Source organism: Nothobranchius furzeri, chromosome 18 (assembly GCF_043380555.1).
Source record: "Nothobranchius furzeri strain GRZ-AD chromosome 18, NfurGRZ-RIMD1, whole genome shotgun sequence".
NCBI lineage: Eukaryota > Metazoa > Chordata > Actinopteri > Cyprinodontiformes > Nothobranchiidae > Nothobranchius > Nothobranchius furzeri.
In genome coordinates this window covers 12,614,797-12,638,679 of record NC_091758.1, presented here as the reverse complement: position 1 = coordinate 12,638,679, position 23,883 = coordinate 12,614,797, and the positions used below count along the sequence as shown (strand labels likewise).

The 23,883-nt window shown below is 48.1% G+C and overlaps 1 protein-coding gene across 4 annotated transcripts in view; it reads right to left on the bottom strand.

Annotated features, from left to right (window-relative positions):
* The window catches only part of mettl22 (methyltransferase 22, Kin17 lysine), a 46,899-nt gene extending 25,138 nt beyond the window's left edge, over positions 1 to 21,761 (bottom strand). Inside the window, exons 1-3 of one of the 4 annotated variants that reach the window (XM_054742210.2) lie at positions 21,655 to 21,761; positions 20,936 to 21,057; positions 6,659 to 6,814 (exon numbers count right to left, since the gene is read on the bottom strand). In XM_054742210.2, the coding sequence (XP_054598185.1) occupies positions 6,659 to 6,764 (106 nt within the window). In that variant the 5' untranslated portion in view covers positions 6,765 to 6,814; positions 20,936 to 21,057; positions 21,655 to 21,761. Of the gene's footprint in view, positions 1 to 6,658; positions 6,815 to 20,909; positions 21,058 to 21,654 lie in introns of those variants that run through there. The other 3 variants (XM_054742211.2, XM_070546967.1, XM_070546968.1) reach the window with 3 other exon arrangements.
* Between the last annotated feature and the right edge of the window lie 2,122 nt (positions 21,762 to 23,883).

Here is a 23,883-nt window from a genome sequence, read left to right as displayed (position 1 = left end):
ACTAGTGGGACTTTAACTTTAACTAAGGTTGTTTTCCAATAAGAAAGTGCCAGAAACTATTCCAGTAGTGAACACTCTTGAAGAGAATGTAATTTTGGTGGTTCATGAACACAAGAAGCCTACCTTGCTATCTTGATAGATGACTCCCTCACTTTTAAACCTCACATAAAATCTGTGATGAAGTCAAAACAGTTTAGGCTTTTTCTTCGGTTACAAGCTGTTTTTTATTTTAAAGTCGTCGTCTTCCTCCGCTTATCCGGGTCCGGGTCGCGGGGGCAGCATCCCAACTAGGGAGCTCCAGGCCGTCCTCTCCCCGGCCTTGTCCACCAGCTCCTCCGGCAGGACCCCAAGGCGTTCCCGGACCAGATTGGAGATGTAACCTCTCCAACGTGTCCTGGGTCGACCCGGGGGCCTTCTGCCGGCAGGACATGCCCGAAACACCTCCCCGGGGAGGCGTCCAGGAGGCATCCTGACCAGATGTCCAAACCACCTCAACTGGCTCCTTTCGATCCGGAGGAGCAGCGGTTCTACTCCGAGTCCCTCCCGAATGTCCGAGCTCCTCACCCTATCTCTAAGGCTGAGCCCGGCCACCCTACGGAGGAAACTCATTTCGGCCGCTTGTATCCGCGATCTCGTTCTTTCGGTCATTACCCAAAACTCATGACCATAGGTGAGGATTGGGACGTAGATCGACCAGTAAATCGAGAGCCTGGCTTTCTGGCTCAGCTCCCTCTTCCCCACGACAGATCGGCTCAGCGTCCGCATCACTGCAGACGCCGAACCAATCCGCCTGTCGATCTCCCGATCCCTCCTACCCTCACTCGTGAACAAGACCCCGAGATACTTAAACTCCTCCACTTGAGGTAGGACCTCTCCCCCGACCCGGAGGTGGCAAGCCACCCTTTTCCGGTCGAGAACCATGGTCTCAGATTTGGAGGTGCTGATCCTCATCCCAGCCGCTTCACATTCGGCCGCGAACCTACACAGCAAGAGCTGAAGGTCTGAGCTGGATGAAGCTAGGAGGACCACATCATCCGCAAAAAGCAGAGACGAGATTCTCCTGCCACCAAACTCGACACACTCCACACCACGGCTGCGTCTAGAAATTCTGTCCATAAAAGTGATGAACAGAACCGGTGACAAAGGGCAGCCCTGGCGGAGTCCAACCCTCACTGTGAACAGGTCCGACTTACTACCGGCTATGCGGACCAAACTCATGCTCCTCTGGTAAAGGGACTGAATGGCCCTTAACAAAAATCCACCCACCCCATACTCCTGGAGCGTCCCCCACAGGGTGCCCCTGGGGACACGGTCATAAGCCTTCTCCAAATCCACAAAGCACATGTGGATTGATTGGGCAAACTCCCATGCCCCCTCCATCACCCTTGCAAGGGTATAGAGCTGGTCCACAGTTCCACGGCCAGGACGAAAACCACATTGCTCCTCCTCTATCTGAGATTCAACTATCGATCGGACCCTCCTCTCCAGTACCTTGGAGTAGACCTTTCCAGGGAGGCTGAGGAGTGTGATCCCCCTATAGTTGGAACACTCCCTCAGGTCACCCTTCTTAAAGATGGGGACCACCACCCCGGTCTGCCACTCCCTAGGAACTGCCCCCGATGACCACGCAATGTTGTAGAGACGTGTCAACCATGACAGCCCTACAACATCCATAGCCTTGAGATACCCAGGACGAACCTCATCCGTAGGGCTGGGGGTAAACGATTATTTTTAAAACGATTATTCTGACGATTATTTTATCGAATAGTCGACTATTCTAATGACTATTTAGAAAATTAATCTAATGATTATTTTTCTATTGCACAATTAACAAAAACCAGAAAATCTCAAATAAATTCCTCAAAAAAATTGATAAATTCTTACTGTAAGAGAATAAACACTACAGGCCTTCCATTTTGTATAACACTGCGTTTATTGTGTTGGTTGGTTATGTTCTGGTGACGTGTAGAACTTGGGAGTGCAGGCTGCTGCCTGAGAGGTGGTAGAAGATGGAGTGTCTCCATGCTGCTTTGTTTTGGTCACTTATGTGCGTGAGGCGAGTGGTCTTACGGGTTAAACCAAACTCAGGTGATATTTTACACTAAACCGAAAACCCACAACACTCTAAATGTAATAAAAGGGAGATCTACACCACAAAAAAGATTAACTCTAAACCAAAATGTAACAGCTTATCCCAACGCAAGAAGCTGTTAGCGAAGATGCTAACAGTAGGTTTACCAACATTAAGTTCAAGTTACCAAGTTTAAATAAACCAAAAACACCCAGCAGCAAACAGACCAGCACGGAGGAGAGACTGCTACCACCAAAACAGCTCTCCTAATGTCTGAAAGAAGCTCCTTAATGAAGGGAGAAGCGCTCCCGGTGATTTTCTACATCTGCGATAGACACGAAGCAGCGCATCTGACCCCGGAAGTTGTTGTCCATTGCCGGGAGACGAGGGCGGGCAAAACAGGAAAATAATCTAGTGGTGGACGGACGTTGTTCCGGGTCTTCGGTATTTGGCGGAGATGTTAGTGAAGGCGGAGAAGAGGGCGAACTAGAGGAAAAACAGGCAGATTTCTCTTCTATTTACAAACTCCTGGGGATGCAACAAGTGGGCGCGGTGCGTCGACTTCCGGATCTGACGTCGACAAATTTTTAGAATCGAGCCGTCGACTTCGTCGAGGCTTCGCTACAGCCCTACTCATCCGCCCCCGGGGCTCCGCCGCTGTGTAGTTGTTTGACTACCTCAGCAACTTCTGCCCCCGAGATCGGACAGTCCATCCCCAGGCCTCCCAGCTCTGGTTCCTCCTCGGAATGCGCATTGGTGGGATTGAGGAGCTCCTCAAAGTATTCCTTCCACCGTCCGACTATAGCCTCAGTTGACGTCAGCAGCTCCCCATCCCCACTGTAAACAGTGTGAGCGAGTTGCTGCCTTCCTCTCCTGAGGCGCCGGACAGTTTGCCAGAACCTCTTTGGAGCCGATCCATAGTCTTTCTCCATGGCCTCACCAAACTCCTCCCACGCCCGAGATTTTGCCTCGGCAACTGCCACTGCTGCACCCCGCTTGGCTATCCGGTACCTGTCTGCTGCCTCCGGAGACCCACAGACCAGCCACGCCCTGTAGGCCTCCTTCTTCAGCCTGACGGCTCCCCGAACCTCTGGTGTCCACCAGCGGGTACGGGGGTTGCCACCACGACTGGCACCGGCCACCTTACGACCACAGCTAGCAACAGCCGCCTCGACAATCGCAGAGTGGAACAAGGCCCACTCGGACTCAATGTCCCCCACTGCTCTCGGGACGTGGTCAAAGCTCTGCCGGAGGTGGGAGTTGAAGACCGTCTTGACAGGTTCTTCTGCCAGGCGTTCCCAGCAGACCCTCACTATGCGTTTGGGTCTGCCAGGTCTACGTGGCATGTTCCCTTGCCATCTGATCCAACTCACCACCAGGTGGTGATCAGTTGACAGCTCCGCCCCTCTCTTCACTCGGGTGTCCAAAACATACGGCCGCAGGTCAGATGATACGACTACAAAATCTATCATCGACCTGTGACCTAGGCTGCCCTGGTACCAAGTGTACCGGTGGGCATCCTTATGTTCGAACATGGTGTTCGTTATGGCCAAACTGCGGCTTGCACAGAAGTCCAATAACAAAACACCGCTCGAGTTCAGATTAGGTGGGCCGTTCCTCCCAATCACACCCCTCCAGGTCAAGCTGTCATTGCCCACATGAGCATTGAAGTCCCCCAGCAGGACAATGGAGTCCCCTGATGGAGCACTATCTAGCACTCGTCCCAGGGACTCCAAAAAGGGTGGGTACTCTGAACTGATATTTGGCCCATAAGCACAAACAACAGTCAGGACCCGTTCCCCGACCCGAAGGCGCAAGGAAGCTACCCTCTTGTCCCCCGGGGTAAACCCCAACACACAGGCAGAGAGTCTCGGGGCTAACAAAAAGCCAACCCCAGCCCTCCGCCTCTCACCCGGAGCAACTCCAGCAAAGTAGAGTGTCCAACCCCTCTCCAGGTCTCGGGTTCCAGAGCCAATGCAATGTGTCGAGGTGAGTCCGACTACATCTAGCCGGTACCGCTCAACCTCTGCCACAAGCTCCGGCTCCTTCCCCGCCAGCGAGGTGACGTTCCATGTCCCAAAAACTAGTTTTCTTGTCCGGGAATTGGACCGCCAAGGCTCCCGCCTTGGTCTGCCACCCGATTCGCATTGCACCGGACCCTTCATGTTCCTTCTGCGGGTGGTGGGTCCACAGTTGGACGAGCCCATGTATCCGGTTCGGGCTGGGCCCGGCCAGGCCCCATGGGCGAAAGCCCGGCCACCAGGCGCTCGCTCACGGGCCCCAACCCCAGGCCTGGCTCCAGGGTGGGACCCCGGTAACCCTCCGGGCCGGGTACTCCGACTCTTCGTTTTAACCGCCATGAAAGATCCTTCGAACCGTTCTTTGTCTCACCCTTCACCTAAGACCAATTTGTCATGGGAGACCCTACCAGGGGCACTAAGTGCCCCAGACAACATAGCTCCTAGGATCATTAGGGCACTCAAACTCCTCCACCACGATATTTTAAAGTCACTGATATTATTTTATCTGCTAGATTATGGTGATCTTTCTATATGAATGCTTCTTTCCTCGTCCTCAAAGGTCGGACTTGATTATCACGCTTCTTTGAGATTTATTACCAACTGTAGTCGTGACCAGTGTTGGGAGTAACGCGGTACAAAAAGTAATTAATTACTGTAATGCATTGCTTTTTGCTGTAATGTGGTAATGTAAGGCATTACAGGGAAAGAAAATGGTAATATTTACTCGGTACAATTGTCAGTAACGCGGTAATTACAACGCATTTTTAAACCCAGAATCAAGATGTGGGTTTCCTAAAAATTCAAATTGCGGGAAGCCTGAAAAAAGATCCAGTATCTACATATATGACGTCATTTATGGACTCAGCTTTGCGAGCATTCTCTTAGCAGAGAGGACGCAGCGGTAATGGCTCAAATACTCCAGCTGTGTCCTGCGCGCGGCCACTGTTATATTCACAAAATCGCTCCAGAAAAGCAAAGTAATTCGTTTGCGATCGTTTATATCAGCCCATATTCTCTGGTACTTCATGTACTTTTCAGCTGAGTTCATAATCTGTGCCCCGGTGATTTCAACTCATTGCTGCTGGAGCGCAGCGCAAACCTTATTTATTTATTTATTTATTTTTGCATTCGGTAGATCCCTATGGCTGATTAGTTAGAAAGTAGGAAATCTAGGAAACAGTTTTTCTGGAAGACGGAGAAAACATGCAGCATGCAGGAAGGTTAGAGAGAGAAAGGGGAGGAAGTTATTCATATAAAATCAAGAAAACAAAACAAAGTGCTTAAAAAGAAAAAAGTGGGTAGATTTATCCCCAATACACATTTTTACCAGTGAAAAGCAATAATATATAAGCATTTTAATATTTATACATGTGATAGAATCAGATCACACCAGAAGTCAGTCCCACGTCCAGGGCCGTATCAAGGCATTTGGGGACCAATGCAAATATAGGCTTGGAGCCCCCACCACCTCACTCCCTGATCAGTTAATATAAGATGGCAGCGTGCTGAGAGTACAGATTGTTGTTGCTTTCATTTAATAAACAACTATTTTAAAGCACTGTTATTATATCTGACTGTTTTTAACAGCAACCCTAGCTCAGACACCACATCACCTTCCACATATATGTCATGAGCTCACTGAACATCACATGACCAGATTCATATTGAAGTTGTTTTGGTGAAAGTAACTTAAAGTAATGCAAAAGTAGTGTAATGCCTTACATTTTAAAATCAGTAATATTGTAATGTAATTAATTACTTTAAAATGAGGGTAACAAGTAATAAATAATGCATTACAGTTTTGAAGTAACTTGCCCAACACTGGTTGTGACACATCACTGGGATTTGTACTCATAACTTATGGATGGCCATCATTTGCCACTAGAAGACACGCACGGTGGTATGCATTTAGTTACATGGCTATGTTTGGTTTACATTTGCTATTTCCCACACAGAGACGTGTTGACTTCTAATGATCAGTGGTTGCTCTCTGTCCATTTTGCCTGCACAGTTTGGTAAGAAAGTCGTTGCTTATCCAGCTCCTTTTCTTCGAACATGCTGCAGAAAGACCAGAAACTGACTGAGCAAAGAGCTCTTGTTCATAAAACCCTTCAAAACCAAACAACAGAAATGGCTCCAGTGGTGTTCAACAGTTTTTTTATGATCCATGTTATTTTAATGTTGTTGTTTATGTTGCACTTTGCTGCTTCGTGGTTAGGAGGTTAATAATCTGAAAGGGATTTTTCTCCTGGTTAAATAAAGGTTTATATAACACATTCAAAATAAATACATTTATTTTTTAAACGGCTATTAGATTTAGTTTAAAATACATTTTACTGTAAACAATATGAACCCAAAGAGTTTAATCATTTACTTAGGAAATCTAAACTAGAACTGAAGCTCGCCGATTAGTTTTCAGCTTTGACATGAGAACAAGGACTAAAGACCAGAGACATGAGGAAACGGTCTATGTCCTGTCCAATCAAAACGTAGAATCAGTGACAGGCTAGACAAGAGTTCATGTGATGTTAGCATTCAACAAGGACGCACACACACACACACACACCTGGTTGTCCAACGCTGTTGAGGCGAGTCATAAGGTGGCGTGCACCAGGCAGGTGCATGTGAACATCTGACAGGACGGTGTCATGATGAAATGCGATCTGATCCATGAATGGTCATTCAGGTTTCACCCTACCAACCCACTGCTGCATCTGTAAGACTGAAAACACACACACATTTGCATTGTGAGAACCCTTTCTACCATTCATTTTAGTGACTGCATTATGCATTACCATAATGAACCTTACCTAAATCCTAATTCACACCATAGCTCTAAAACCATAGCCTCGTGAACTAGACCAAATCCCTGCCTTGCAAAGTTTGGTCTAGGAACGCCCCAATAGAACCTCTGCAGCCCCTAGCAGCATTCTGGCTGGCCAATCACAGCCCTCTAGAGGGGTTTCAAACAAATAGAGCGCTGTGATTGGTCCACAAAGTTGGGCCAATCACAGCACTCTATTCACTTTGTGGGTCAATCAGGGCCCTCTATCCATCTGTTGGTCGGGATGAACAAGATGTGAACAAGATGGCGACAGCTTGTTTGAAATTGCTTTTACATAAATTTTGGACTATGGACTTGGGCTTTATTAGAATCAGGAGCAGCGAGATGTATTTAAGTCCTATATTTAGAAAAAGGATGTATTTCTGCCTTCTTCAACAGTGTTTACTGACATCCGTTTCAGTTGAAACGGTAGAACCCGCCCTACGACCGAGAGCCGTCGATGGAGCGTTGCCAGACTAAATAATATATTTATCTAGTTTGGCTTGTGTCACGTTTTGAGGATGTTAGGACCCAAATATGCAGCAACCCAGGATGACACGAGGCAGGAGATGATGAAAAGTAAAATCCTTTATTCTTGGAGGATGAACAAAATAAATCCAGGCAGCGAGCCCAAAATCCAAAACTCCAACGCTGGAGAAACAAAGCTCACAAAGAGCACGAGCAAACACGGACAGAATACACATACAATGGACCGACACAAGACAAAGACAACACAGGGCTTAAATAGACTGGGAGGAACAATTAGGGAAACAGGAAGCAGGTGTGTGGAGTGAGGGCTGGAGGGAAGACAGGTGACAACAATTTCTCTGAATGGGGAAGCAGAAACAGAGGTCAGATACCTAAACACAAAACTAAACAACAATTATCTAAAGACAGAGGGAAGGGCTCACATAAACTATCTGGAGGAGGACATAGCACATACACCCACACACACATAACCACACACACATGCACCGAGCTGGCGACAAAGAGGCTGGAGCTGACCTGGGAGGAATGATTAAAAGGGTAACAACATAAGACACTTAACTGAGACGCAGACAAAAGACACATGAGGGCGCTATGAGACACAGAAGGGAAGACACAGACACAGACCACCACTGCTTGCCAGGCTACTAAAACCAATCATTAGGGGTAGTTTCGTTGAGGGAACCAAATGTCCCCACATTACAAGTTAAATGGTGCTTTATAAATAAAGCTTTGATTGATTGATAAATGTGGAAAAACTACACACACACACACACACACACACACACACACACACACACACACACACAGTTACTAAACTCTAACATGCTGACTTGGTTAAATTGGAGTTGAGATGGCGCTCGCGCGGGTGCACACAGCGAGCTGCTCGTCCTCTTTATGCAGTGGTACCTTGCTTTTTATTGGCTTTTATTGGTGTTTTATTGGCTTTTATGTATTTTTGTTGTCTATGATGCTTTTTTTTAATGGTGTGGATTCTCTGGTTTTTTCTTCTTTTTTTCAGCGCCTTGGGCTTCCTGACAGGGTTGCGGAAGGCGCTTTATAAATAAAGCTTTGATTGATTGATTGATTGATTGATTGATTGATTGATTGATTGGTTGATTGAAATTGTTTTTAACACTTAACCCTCTGAGGCTCAACATAAGTTTTGATAAAAGGACGAACAACTAAGTCCTTCAGGGAACTTCTGAGTTAAAACATGCTCATGAAATACGTGTGTGGAGTAACCAGGTAGGTAGGTTCTCTTTCTTAACATTCGTTTCGATGTCTCACTATGGGATACGCCCCTCCGCGGATTCCTCAGAAACACTTATCTCAATACGCCAATCCTGATTGGCCAGTGACCGTGACGTACGCGTCCCCCTGCTACTATAAGTAGCAAGCGTCCCCACGCACGCACTATTCAATCACCTCTTCTCGCTTCGGTGGTCGCTTATCTCTGAGGTAAGTTAGCTCAACTGTTCACAGACGGAGCCTTCTAATATTCTCTCCGTCGCCGAACGTTAACTTACTGTCCTTCTGTCCTGGCCTTCACCATAGGCTCGGGGCATAACGAGCAGCTTCACACTCCAGTGCATCTGTTCGTTCTCTGCTAACACACCAGTTAGCCTACATGGAAGCCGCTCCTCCCACCAGAGGAGTCGACGGCGCAGGAGCTCGCCTCTGTACCTGTGGGAACAAAATCTCAAGCACAGACCCGCACAAGGTCTGCTCGAGCTGCCTCGGGCTGGAACACGCCCAGCTGGCATTGGAAGTCCCTGGGTCATGTGAGAGCTGTGCTTGCTTCACCCTGAAGAGCCTTCGCCGGCGGCTAGCGCGCCAAGCTAGCCTGTCGGGGAAGGACCCTTGCCTGCCGGCCCCTGGGCCACCGCCTGGGGACGCCAGCGAACATGTCCTCCCGGAGCCGGAACCGTGTGCCGAACTCAGCTGGGGCTCACAGCTCGAACCGGCCGGTCCGAGCCACCCCGTCGAGGACGTGTTGGAGTTGGACTACGGAGACGACGGGGGTACCTCGGAACTCCTCATTTCAGAGGAGGACGAGGATGACGACGTTTTTCTCCCCATCGCTCAGGCCTCCATGCCTAGCTTTCCGTCCTCTCCCAGGGATGGAGCGGCTTCCCCGGCCGCCCACCTGGACATGCAGTCAGTCTGCCGACGCGCTGCGACCAGGCTCAACATCCCTTGGCCCACCATGGTCACTGAGGCTGTCAGATCCCGCTACGAGGGAAAGAAGCTGCCTCAGGCCACAAGAGCGGCAAAGCCCCTCCTTCCCGCCTTCCCGGAGCTTCTCCAAGAAGTGAGGTCCTCCTGGGACAAACACCCTTTCAGCTCCAGGTCTCCTGTCCAAGGAGCCTCCTCGCTGGACTTCGAGGGGATGGAGAAGGCTGGCATGCTTCGCATGCCGCCGATGGAACCGCTGGTTGCAGCCCACCTGCACCCACGGCTCTCGGCAACTTCCTCCAGGCCTCCCGCTCTCCCCGCGAAGGCGGACCGCTTCCAGTCGGCGCTGAACGAGAGGGCGTACAAGGCTGCCGCCATCTCCGCCCGAGCTTTGAATGTCTCCTCCATGCTCTCGGCGTACCAAGCCGAGCTCTGTGAGGACATGAATACGAAGCCGGACCCGGAGGTGTGGGAGGAAATCACCGTACTGACCGACATCTGCCTGCGTGTGCAGCGCTGCGTGGTCCAGGCCACGGGAAAAGCTATGGGCATGATGGTGCTTCAAGAACGTGCACGATGGCTGAACCTCTCCAACCTCTCTGATAGAGAGAAGGAGGACATTTTGGACATGCCAATCGTGCCTGAAGGCATTTTTGGCTCTGCCCTGGCATCAATGCAGCAACGGTGTGAGGCCAAAAAGAAAGAGGATGAAGCCCTTCATCTCTGCCTTCCCCGTAAGCCCTCACCGGCGCTGCCGGCTCGGCCGAACCTTCCTCAGGCGGCTGTCCGAGCCCAGCCTCAGTTCTGGATCCCAAAGCGCCCGAAGCCTCAAGCTGTCCAACCAGCTCCTTCGGGCTCAGCGCCTCGACCAGTTTGTCCTCAGAGATCCGGCAACCAAGCCGCTCCGCCGCCGGGACAACCCACCCGACCCGGCGGTCAGCAGGTGAGGAAGAAGAAGAGGGCAGCCTGATGGAGTTCTTTCCCTCCAGACGCTGCAGCTGGCAGTTCCCTGTTCGCCAGCTCCTCCTGTTCGATGTTGCCATGGTGCCTTCTCCCCCCTCACGGAACCCCTCCGGCAGAGTCCCCGAGCGGTTCAGGGTGGGGCCAGGACGTGCAGCCGGCTGTGCCGGCTCAAAACACACGTCACAAGCACTCACATTGTTTTTCACAAACATGTCACGCTCAAGGAGCATTAAAAAGTTCGCTGCCGCATCCAGACAAAATGTCAAGGGCGCAGCAAAAATCAATAAAAATGTTGCCCATGAGCATTTCCAGGCGTGGGGCGGCCCCTGGCGGACTTATCCGCCAGTCACGGGTCGTCCCCGTACGCCTGGGCCGTCAAAGCACAAAGCCCCCGCGCATGCGCAGTGGTTGCCACGAGCACCGCTGCCCCACAACCTCTGGAGGGAGCTGCTGCTCCGTGTGTCACGGCTGTGTCACCGCTCTCCACTCACATGGAGGAATGGACAGCGGTTTCTGCTTCACATTGGGTGCTGAGGACTATTTCGAGAGGTTACAGGCTCCAATTCGCTTCTGTTCCTCCTCGATTCTCCGGCGTAGTGTTCTCCCACGCCCAGGGGACGTCAGCTCACATCCTTCAGGGAGAAATCTCCTCCCTGCTGGAGAAGGGAGCGATATGCATTGTGCCTCCCGATCGGTCTCAGAGCGGTTTCTACTCCAGGTACTTCCTGGTCCCGAAACGGGGAGGGACCGGGATTCGCCCGATCCTGGATCTGAGGGCCCTGAACCGATGCCTCAGAAAGTACAGATTCAAAATGCTCACGCTCTCATCCCTTTTGCGTCTGATTCACCAGAACGACTGGTTCACCTCAATCGACCTGAGGGATGCATACTTTCATATTCCCGTGTACCCTCCACACAGGAAATTCTGAGGTTTGCCTTTCAGGGAGTGTGTTACGAATACACCGTGCTCCCATTCGGCCTCTCGCTGAGCCCGAGGGTGTTTGTCAGGTGTACGGAGGCAGCGATCGCCCCTCTGAGAGGGAGGGGCATTCGGCTGGCCACGTATTTAGATGACTGGCTCCTGCTGGCACGGTCCAGAGAGGAGGCAGCGTCAAACACGCTGGTTGTGATCCATCACTTGTGTGGTCTGGGTTTCAGAATAAACTGGCAGAAAAGCGCTTTACTCCCCTCCCAGAAAATAACCTTTCTAGGTCTGAATCTGGACTCAGGGGCGTTCACGGCCCGTCTCTCGACACCGCGCGTGAACGCGCTCTCGCTCTGCCTGGCGCGCTTCCGCCTACACAGTTCGGTGCGGTTTGCGTTATGCCTCAGGCTTTTGGGTCTCATGGCGTCGGCTATTTCAGTGGTACCACTCGGCCGTCTACACATGAGAGATTTTCAACGCTGGGTGGCTTCTCTGGGTCTCTCTCCAGTGCGCCACAGAGCGCGCAGGGTGACGGTCTCTGCAGCGTGCGTCGCGGCGCTCCGCTGTTGGCGTAACCCCTCCCTCTTGGCACAGGGGGTGCCTTTGGGGTTGGTTCTCGTGAGGAAAGTGGTCACGACAGATGCGAGCCTGTCAGGTTGGGGGGGGGGGGGCTCCTGGAGGGTCACTCTGTCAGGGGTGTGTGGAGCAGAGAGCTCTGGGGGACACACATAAATTATCTGGAACTCCTCGCGGTCTTTCTAGCCCTGAGGCGCTTCCTGCCTTTTCTCTCCGGCCATCATGTCCTGGTGAGAACAGACAACACCACGACTGTGGCTTATATAAACCGCCAGGGGGGGCTGCGCTCCATGCGGTTACACACACTGGCACGCAGACTGATCCTATGGTGCAGCAGGCATCTCCTCTCAATCAGAGCCACCCACGTCCCGGGTGTTCTGAATCGGGGGGCGGATCTGTTGTCCAGAGGGACACCCCTGTACGGGGATTGGAGCCTGCATCCAGCAGTGTTGGAACAGATTTGGATCCGGTTCGGCAGAGCCGTAGTGGATCTTTTTGCCTCCAAGGAGAATGCTCAGTGTCCTCTGTTCTTCTCCCTGCGCGACCGAGACGCTCCACTCGGCGTGGACGCGCTGGCGCACGACTGGCCACGGGGACTGCTTTACGCTTTTCCCCCAGTGGCCCTGATACCACCCACCTTGCTGAGGGTACGAACCCAGCGCCACACTCTCATTCTGGTGGCCCCATACTGGCCAGCCATGCATTGGGTGGCAGACATTTTCCAGCTCCTGGAGGGCCAACCTTGGAAACTGCCGCTTCGCAGGGACCTGGTGTCCCAAGCGGGAGGCTCGATCTTCCACCCTCATCCAGAACGGCTGGCCCTGTGGGCCTGGCCCCTGAGGGGTGTGGGCTAGTGTCAGCAGAGCTGCCCCAGGCAGTCATTCGAACCATTCAGAATGCTAGGGCCCCCTCCACTAGGTCTCTATATGACTGTAAATGGAGGGTGTTTGAAGCCTGGTGTCAGGGCAGGGAGGTCTCACCCTTCCAATGCCCGGTGAACGTCATTCTGTCTTTCCTGCAAGACTTGTTGGATGGGAAGAAGGCTTTCTCCACCATTAAAGTGTACCTAGCAGCCATTTCCGCCCGACACTTGGGTTTTGGGAGGAAATTGGCAGGTCAACACCCCCTGGTGTGTAGCTTCATGAGGGGCGCGCGCAGGCTTCTCCCTGTGTCCCGACCCCTGGTGCCCTCATGGGATCTGTCCTTGGTGCTGTCGGCCCTCTCCGGGCCTCCATTTGAACCTATGGACGGCCTGGACCTTAAGATCCTGTCTCTTAAGGTGGTGCTACTCCTGGCTTTGGTATCTGCAAAGCGAGTTAGTGACTTACAGGCTCTCTCTGTGCACCCATCCTGCACCCAGTTTGCACCAGGTGACATGAAGGTGTCCTTGAAGCCCAACCCTGCCTTTGTGCCTAAGGTGGTGGGCTCCTTTTCTCCTATTATCCTCACAGCTTTCTACCCGCCACACTTCTCCTCTCCTGAGGAGGAGCGGTGGCACAAGCTGTGTCCGATTCGCGCGCTCAAGGAGTATGTGAATCGGACGGAGAACCTTCGCAGGGGGGACCAGCTTTTTGTGTCATGGGGTGGGCCTCGTAAGGGGAAACCCGTCACAAAGCAGCGGCTTTCCCACTGGATTGTGGAGGCTATTTCTATGGCTTACTCCTGTCAGGGCATTCAGGCACCTGTTGGGCTCAGGGCCCATTCTACTAGGGGCCTGTCTGCTTCTTGGGCCCTTTTTCGGGGGCTGTCAATCCAGGAGATTTGTGCTGCAGCAAGTTGGGCTTCTCCACTTGCATTTGCACGCTTCTATAAGCTTGATGTTTCGGTCCCTGCAATGACTCACACGATTCTGAGTGTGGGGTCTTTGGCGGGCCAAGACGTATCCCTGTAGGTTGGTGATCGCTGGATAAGCTGTCTGGCAATACGGGAGTCTCCATATCTCATAGTGAGACATCAAAACGAATGTTAAGAAAGAGAACTTTAGGTTACTGTCGTAACCCCGGTTCTCTGAGTAACATGAGTGAGATGTCTCACCAGACAACCCTTCTTGCTGGGCGAAGCGAGAAGAGGTGTTTATCTTGAATAGTGCGTGCGTGGGGACGCTTGCTACTTATAGTAGCAGGGGGACGCGTACGTCACGGTCACTGGCCAATCAGGATTGGCGTATTGAGATAAGTGCTTCTGAGGAATCCGCGGAGGGGCGTATCCCATAGTGAGACATCTCACTCATGTTACTCAGAGAACCGGGGTTACGATAGTAACCTAAAGTTTTAATGTTGCTAATCTGCAACGCCTGCCTCCAGAGGGTTATTATGAATTTCTCAAAGTGTCACATTTGAAGCTGTCATACAGCCTCCATGAGAAGCCATCATGTCTGAAGGTCAGGAGATGTTTAGACAGTTAGAGCATGTTGCAACTGGACATGGGACTTTAATTATTATCTTAACCTGGAATCCTGTGATTTAATGTTGGCTGGGTGTGAATTTAAAGGAGCAATATGTAGGAATTTTGGAAGGAAATAATCACAAAAAGTGCAGAGTCTCCTGTTGGAAGGAAGGTTATACAGTGGGATGCAAACGTTTGGGCATCATTATTAACCCTCCCACTGTCTTTATGGGTGACCCCATGAGGAAAGTTGACCATTGAGCAGGATTGATGGTTAATCCCTTGAGGTCCATGTGGCAGGGGTGAGGTGGTGCTCACTCCTCACCCCTGCCACGTGGACCCAAGGGATTAACTATCAACCCTGCTCAATGGTCAACTTTCCTCACGGGGTCACACCCATTAGGACAGTAGGAGGGTTAATCTTAATGATTTTCCTGTTTAAATCGTTGGTTGTTACAATAAAAAATGTTTATGTTTATTTATTCGGCAGACACTTTTATCCAAAGCGACTTACAATTTATAACCTATAGGGCATGTTGTGATCTGCGGGGGAAACCGGAGTACCCGGAGGAAACCCACGCATGCATGGGGAGAACACGCAACTCCACGCAGAAGGGCCGCAGCCGAGTTTCGAACCTGCGACCTTCGTGCTACGAGGCAACAGTGCTAACCACTGCGCTACCGTGCAGCCCATATGTCATATCATAGGCAGTGTTGGGAGTAACGCGGTACAAAAGTAATTAATTACTGTAATGCATTGCTTTTTGCTGTAATGTGGTAATGTAAGGCATTACAGGGAAAGAAAATGGTAATATTTACTCGGTACGATTGTCAGTAACGCGGTAATTACAACGCATTTTTAAACCCAGAATCAAGATGTGGGTTTCCTAAAAATTCTAATTGCGAGAAGCCTGAAAAAAGATTCAGTATCCACATATATGACGTCATTTATGGACTCAGCTTTGCGGGCAGTCTATGAGCAGAGAGGACGCAGCGGTAACGGCTCAAATACTCCAGCTGTGTCCTGCGTGCAGCGCGCAGCCGCTGTTATATTCACAAAATCGCTCCACCAAAACAAAGTAATGAGTTTGCGATCGTTTCTATCAGCCCATATTCTCTGGTACTTCATGTACTTTTCAGCTGAGTTCATAATCTGTGCCCCGGTGATTTCAACTCATTGCTGCTGGAGCGCAGCGCATATTAAGCTTCTTTTTTTTTTTTTTTTTTTTTTTTGCGTTCGGTAGATCCCTATGGCTGATTAGTTAGAAAGTAGGAAATCTAGGAAACAGTTTTTCTGGAAGACGGAGAAAACGTGCAGCATACAGGAAGGTCAGAGAGAGAAAGGGCAGGAAATTATTCAAATAAAATCAAGAAAACAAAACAAAGTTCTTGAATAGAAAAAAAAGTTGGTAGATTTATCCCCAATACACATTTTTACCAATGAAAAGCAATAATATATAAGCATTTAATATTTATACATGTGATAGAATCAGATCACCCCAGAAGTCAGTCCCACATCCAGGGCCGTATCAAGGCATTTGGGGACCAAGACAAATACAGGCTTGGAGCCCCCACCACCTCACATCCTTCTCAGTTAATCTAAGATGGCAGTATGCTGAGAGTACAGATTGTTGTTGCTTTTATTTAATAAACAACTATTTTAAAGCACTGTTATTATATCTGACTGTTTTTAACAGCAATCCTAGCTCAGACACCACATCACCTTCCACATATATGTCATGAGCTCACTGAGTGTCAGATTACCAGATTCATATTGAAGTTGTTTTGGTGAAAGTAAGTTAAATGCAAAAGTAGTGTAATGCCTTACATTTTAAAATCAGTAATATTTTAATGTAATGAATTACTTTAAATGAGGGTAACAAGTAATAAATAATGCATTACAGTTTTGAAGTAACTTGCCCAACACTGATCATAGGAGACACACACGGTGATATTTGAGAAGTGAAACAAAGTTTACAGGAATTACAGAAAGTGTGCAATAATAGTTTAAACAAAGTTAGGCAGGTGCATACATTTGGGCACCACCAAGAGAAATGAAGTCAGTATTTAGAAGCTCCTCCTTTAGCAGAAATAGCCTCTAAACTCTTCCTATAGCTTCCAGTGAGAGTCTGGATTCTGGCTGAAGGTGTTTTGGACCATTCTTCTTTACAAAACATCTCTAGTTCATTCAGGTCTGATGCTTCTGAGCATGGACAGCTCTCTCTAACTCACACCACAGATGTTCAATAATATTCAGGTGTGGGGACTGAGAAGAACATTCCAGAACGTTCTACTTGTTCCTCTGCATGAACACCTTAGTAGATGCTGAGTGGTGTTTAGGGTTGTCTTGTGGAAAGATCCAGCCCCGGTGCAGCTTCAGCTTTGTCACTGATTCCTGGACTCGTCTCCAGAATCTGCTGATATTGAGTGGACTCCACGCGTTCCTCAACTTTAACAAGATTCCCAGTCCCTGCACTGGCCACACAGCCCACAGCATGATGGCACCACCACCATGTTTTACTGTAGGTAGCAGGTGTTTTAACTGGAATGCTGTGTTCTTGTTCCTCCATGCATAACGCCCTTGCTATGCCCAAATAACTCGGTTTCATCAGTCTGCAGCACCGTATTCCAGAATGAAGCTGGCTTGTCCAGATGTGCTTTAGCAGACCTCAAGCAGCTCTGTTTGGGCTGTGGGTGGAGAAAAGGCTTCCTCTGCATCACTCTCACATGCAGCATCTCCTTGTGTAAAGTGCACCGAATAGTTGAACGATGCACAGTGACTCCATCTGCAGCAAGAGGATGTTGTAGGTCTTTGGTGCTGGTCTGTGGTTGACTCTGACTGTCCTCACCATTCTTCTCTTCTGTTTATCTGAGATTTTTCTTAACTTGAACTTTGCCTGTGGTCTTCGGCCGACTGGGGGGTTGTCAGTTTTTCCCATTTCAAAAAAGCTGTTGACAATCAGTAAGCCTGTGAGGTTGCTGAGTCTTTACTGAGCTAATGCTGCAGCACCTGCATTTGTGATTTAACACCAGCAGGCAAAAGCTCCAGAGTTGTTTAAAGAACCAAAACATGAAATCCAGAAGTTCTTTCTTGTACTCCTAAGAATCCACAACATCTTTCTGTTTTACTCTAATATCGGGGGAGAAGACTAGAGGCTAATGTTGGGCTAAAAATGCTAACGATGAATTAGGAGCAAGTAGGCCGTTCTAAAAATAGCTCAAGCTACTTTTTCAATTACAATACAATGGTCACAATGGCATACAATTACAATAACAACTGAATATTACAGTGAAATGTATGTGTGAAGTGAATAATAAATCAGTTGTGGCGTTTTACTTTCTTTAAGAGTCCCTCAGCAGCAAACAACGCTTCAACATTTCTGAGTTTCACATGATGTTGCATCTACGTCACTAAATGCAGATGGGGGTCAAGAAGCAGCCGGCGCTGCACAGAACGCAACTTACTTTGTTGACTGGGTATTAAACTTCCGCAATTCTAGCGGTCTACGGTTATTACAGTCACTTTAATCCGGACAAAGCCACCCGCACTTGTATATGTTATGTTCTGTGTCCCTTTGTTCCCCAGCCCCTCCAGTTCCCACTCCAGGTTCTCCTTTTGTTTCATAGCGCCCTCCTGTGTCCTTTGTCTGCATCTCATTTATGTGTCTCTTTGTGTTCCTCATTTGTCCCCTGGTCTTCAGCCTTCCAAATATATCTCTCAGGTCCTGTGTTCCTTTAAGTCTTCTCCAGTCATCCCTCTGCAGTGTTTATAGTTTCAGCTTTTCATTTTATTAGTCTCTTTTATATGTTTTGTCCCACCAGTCTTTGTAGTTCTCCTTCCCTTTAGAATATTAGTTATGTGGTTGCTTTTCTTGTTTTTAGGTTTTTTCTTAGGTCATATGAGTTCCCTCCCTGATTAAGTATTGCTTTCACCTGGTCCTCTCCCCACACACCTGCAGCTCATCTGCTTCCCATCATGCCCCAGTTTATTTAAGCCCGGTCTTGTCTCAGTGTCTTGTCGGTCCATTGTTGTTTGTCAGCGGTGTTTTGGTGATTCTTGTCAGTCTTGTCTCATACCTGTTCCTAGCTTCCAGTGTTTCTAGTTCTCTAGTGTTTTTGATGACTCAGTTTAGATTTTTGGATTTTTTGGTTTTTGGCTCCCTGCCTTTGGACTACTACCTTAATAAAGGATTTTTACTTTATCCTCCACCTCTGCCTCGTTCATCTGGTATCTGCATCTTGGGTCCTAAATCATCCTCCTACACCAACTCGTGACAGTATAGGGCCTTTGAAGTCAGAGTATCATTCATCAATTTACACACTGATGGTGATGAGTTACAAAGTAGCCTCAGCTGCCCTGAGGCACACCTACAGAGACAGAGCACAGGCACCACCGGTCCCTCCGACCACCATCAGCTGGCAAGGTGGGTTAAGTGTCTTGCCCAAGGACACGACAGCGGTATTCTCTGTCCGGAACCCGGATTGAATCTGCTACCTTCCGATTACTGGACAACCCGCTCTACCTCAACTTGGCTTCAATTTATATAGCGCCTCACAGACGAGGGCATGCCACCAAGGTGCTTTACAAAACAATATCGATTAAAAACATTCAAAAAACAACTGAGCTAAAAACAAGCTAAAACAAGATAGAAACCAAGAATAAAACAAGGTCAGATTACGTAAAGGAATAAGACTAGTGAAAAGCCAGATCATAGAAATGAGTCTTCAGTCTTGCTTTGAAAACCACCACAGAAGTAGAGGCCCTAACTTTTAGTGGAAGGGCATTCCAGAGCTTCAGTCAAGCCACGCAGAAAGCCCCATCTCCCCTCGTCTTCAGACATGACCTTGGGATGGAGCAACAAGTTATTCTCCGAGCAAAGCGACCAAGTTGGGGCGGCAGAAGTGGATCAGTAATCAACGGCTTAAAACAGGAGCTGAAACAGACAATACTGGAGTTTACCGCAATCCCTTTTAATTAGGTAACAGATTACGGAGTGTTTATTAAACAGTTGCTTAGAAACAGCCATAAAAACTAGGGATGCTCTAGCCTGGCAAGCCAGACTAAATAAATGTATTATTTAGTCTGGCCACGCTCCATTGACGGCTCTCTGTTGTGGGGCGGGTTCTACCGTTGTCTTTCAAATGATCTCCGCATTCCACTGGACAATGAATGTGACGTACTCTTGTTTCACTCTGTTGCATCATCCCACCCACCAGGCATATAGAGTGCCCTGATTGGCCCACAAAGCGGATAAAGCTCTGTGATTTGTTCACTAAGCAGATAGAGCATTATGATTGGCCCACCATTATGGACCAATCACAGCTCTTTATGTGTTTGAAACCCCTCTAGATAGCTGTGATTGGCTAGCCAGAGTCCTGGTAGGAGCTGCAGAGGTTCCAATGGAGCATGCCTAGACCAAACTTTGCAAAGCAAGAATTTGGTCTAGTTCACTAGGCTAGGGATGCTCCAATCTGATTTCCGATTGGAAATCGGACCCGATCACGTTTTTGATTGGAAGGATCAGAATCGGGAGAAAAAAAATCGGATTTAACCTTTTAAAACAAACAGCAAACATGACTTTTTAAATTCATCCTGAGATTTTCAAATTGAATAAAAATGGCTTTGTTTAAATCTCAATAAGTCCCTCTACATTAATAATATTTGTTTCTTGTATGAAAACAACACAGTAACGTCACACAATTAATGGCAGGCAAGGACTCAGACACCAAGTGCCGCTGTTAGCAAACCTGCTAACACAGAGCTAACGCGTCTCCTCAGGAGAGCTAAAATATCTGCACCTTGGTGGTATTTTAAACCGGACAGCAAAGGCACAGCTACAAACACCTGTAATGTGTGCAACTGAGCATTCAACATGTTGGACACAGCTCCATCATTCGCTGCCTTCAAACAAGCTACTTTTGGCTTTTCCCTTCGGGCATCAAAAAAGCAAATCACCGGTCTCCATGAACCCCCAGTGTACCTCCAGCAGTCACAGTGAAGTCAGACAAAAACACAGAGCCAGCCAAAAGAGAAAGCTGCACTAATGAACAAACAGAAATTGTCAAAAGACTGCAAAACATGGAGGTTCTAGTTCTCCTTCGCTGGAGCTACCGGTGTTGTGCAGAGAAAAGCTACCCTGACTGCCGAAGGCTCCGCCTGCCCGCTCCATCATGTGAACACGGCTCACAGCTGCATACTGAGGGAGTAAACAACTTGAAATAAGAGCAACGCTGCTACTTTTAAGTATATTCACAATATAAACAAGTTTTTAATTGTGTACTTCCTAAATAAATTAAAGTGAAACTTAAAGGACAATTTGGATGGGTTGTCTTCTTATATTAATGCTTTTTCTGTGTATGACTCATCTTTGTTTATCATCTAGAATCTTTTGGCACTGATCTGTAACTGGATACAGCCTTGAAACTCATGTGCAGTGAAAAGGTCTCGTTTTATTTATAAAAATGGACTGCAGTACCCACATGTGACCACGGGACGTCATTCTTACTTCCTTCTTGTATAATGCACCTTAAACACCTTTGGGTAACCTCCTTTGGTAGAAAGACAACCAGTCTGGTGAATCCCAGTGACTCAAACCTTGGATCAGGTGCTGGTTGTCCAAAGCTCAGGCTGAAGGTTTAGAGAAAAGAGATTCTTCAGGGAAGATGACGTTTGAAGTGTGCTTTTTCTGACCATATTTTAAATGGTTTTAGAACCTAAACAAACTACCATCATAAAGAACTGTAGCAGTAACATGTAAAACACTTGGGTTTATCTTAAACCCTTCAGATTGTGTAACACATCTTTGGGAAATGTATTAAAATAAAGTTGTAAGGAACTGAGGCAGACTCATGATGGGAAAACAGAGTCTGTTAGGACAGGTGTTGTGCCGAAAAGAGCATGCCTGCCCAGATGTGCACCCCCTGTTGTAAGTTGTTTATTGAACACCGTTCTGTGTGAAGAAAAATACACGCTGTGCAGAAACATGCTTGTGTCCAAGTTAACCACTATAAATAGAGATGTTTGGACCCGGTTCATTTTATCACGCCAACTGTAGGCTCCGCCCCCCCGCTGCTCACATCGTCAGTTAGCTCCTAGCTAACGCCGCTAATCTTTCCGTCTGCGTGTATAAACCACACACACATAAACGTGTTTATTGTACTGGTGAGCATCAAACCACACAAGGTTAAATGAGTAACATCAACACCAGGGGACATGGGGACTCACCAACGATGGTAGGGCTCATACAAGACAACATAATGCTGCGTTTGCCGTTCCTCGATAATAGGAAGTTCGTCGAATTAAGTGAGTTGATTTGTGTAGATAGGTGACACGAGAGCGCAGAAAGCACAAAACACACTATTAATTCAATTTATTTATTTAATATGCTATCGGAGCATAGCTTATAAACCCTATGTGATGTATGAATACGACTGCGCCTTTTTTTATATGTCTCTAGTTAGAACGAAGTTGAAAAATCTTGTAGCTTCTGGTTGGTCCAAACGCAGCACAGTTCTTCGTTTCTGTCTCAGAGTAGAACAGGAGCCGCAGTGGCGTGTTGCTGCCACATGCTGTCCGTGGCTGGGTAGAGCGAGGTCTGCGCCTCTGGATGCAACTCTGGATGGATGGATGGATGGAACAGTTTAGTACACTCATGAAGCCAATCCATTCTCCTGCTGGAAGCATTTTTTAAGTTCTAAAAATTTGTTTTAATAAATAAATTTGAAACTGCTAATTATAGTAAATCATTGTATTTAATGTTTACTACTTAACATATATTGCAACACAATTTATTTATCATTCAAAGTTCGCTTTCTCATTGGATATGGATGAGGAAGGAAAATGGGTGATCCGAGGCACTCTGAGAAGTGTTTTTAATTGAGCATGAAAATGCTGATGTGTTTGGGTCACATACGACCTTCTTCAGGGCATTAACAGGATGTCGGCTTTTTCTTGCTCTAATAAACACGCTCCTCAGAGTGCCTCGGATCACCCATTTTTCTGATTTCATTAGATTCTGAAGAGTACCTGGAATATATATACTCTCTGTGTGTGTGTGTGTAAGCGCGCGTATGTATTCCCCACAGGTGCGCTCACTTCCACCTATTTTTAAAGTTCACTTTTTCTTTCACCAAAATTTCTCACTTTCCAACAGCAACAATAGCAGTCAAATAAAAGATAAAATATTAATTGGAATTTGTTGCAGAAAATAATATTTTATAAATTTTCCAATTTCTGTGTTTTTCCTTCCAGAATTCACCAATCAGATTCAAAGCATAATAAGATGAAACCCTGTTTCCTCATCTGTAGCAGCAGCAGCAGTAGTAGTAGTAGTAGTAGTAGTGGTAGTAGTAGTAGCAGTGGTAGTAGCAGTAGTAGTAGTAGTAGTAGCAGCAGCAGCAGCAGCAGTAATAGTAGTAGTAGTAGTAGTAGCAGTAGTAGTAGTAATAGTAGTAATAGTAGTAGTAGTGGTAGTAGTGGTAATAGTAGTAGTAGCAGTAGCAGTAGTAGTAGTAGTAGTAGTATTAGTTGTTGTTGTACCAGCGGGTTGTCCAGTAACTGAAAGGTTGCGGGTTAGATCCCGGCTCCCACCAGGGATTGCTGCTGTTATGTCCTTACCTGACGGACCGGTGGCACCAGTGCTTGGCAGCCTCGCCCCCGTCTGTGCACCCAGGGCAGCTGTATCTACATCGTAGCTCATCATCACCAGTGTGTGGATGGGTGAATGACTGATTGTGCTGTGAAGTGCTTTGGGGGGTTGCCAAACCCTAAGAAGGCGCTATACAAATACAGGCCCTTTAGTAGAAGTATTGCTGACAATCTACACAAACATTATTATTTATTTACCCTTAATTGAACCATATGTAATGTGTTTAATTTTCAGATGACCCTATCTCTAAGGGAGAGCCCAGCCACCCTGCAGAGAAAACTCATTTCAGCCGCTTGCATCTGCGATCTCGTTCTTTCGGTCACTACCCAAAGCTCATGACCATAGGTGAGGGTAGGAACATAGATCGACCGGTAAATTGAGAGCTTCGCCGTCCAACTCGGCTCTCTCTTCACCACGACAGACCGGTACAACGCCCGCATCACTGCAGACGCAGCACCCACCTGGAGAAGGCATTCTACCCTTTTCTGATTCAAGACCGTGGTCTCAGATTTAGAGGAGCTGATTCTCATCCCAGCCACTTCACACTGCTGCGAACCGTTCCAGCGAAAGCTGGAGATCCTGTTCTGATGAAGCCAACAGGACCACATCATCTGCAAAAAGCAGAGACCCGATTCTTAGGCCACCAAAACAGATCCCTTCAACACTTTGGCTGCACCTCCATAAAAGTTATGAACCAAATTGATAACAAAGGTCAGCCTTGGTGGAGTCCAACTCTCACCGGGAATGAGCCCAGATTACTGCCAGCAATGCGGACCAAGCTTTGACATCGGTCATACTGGGACCTA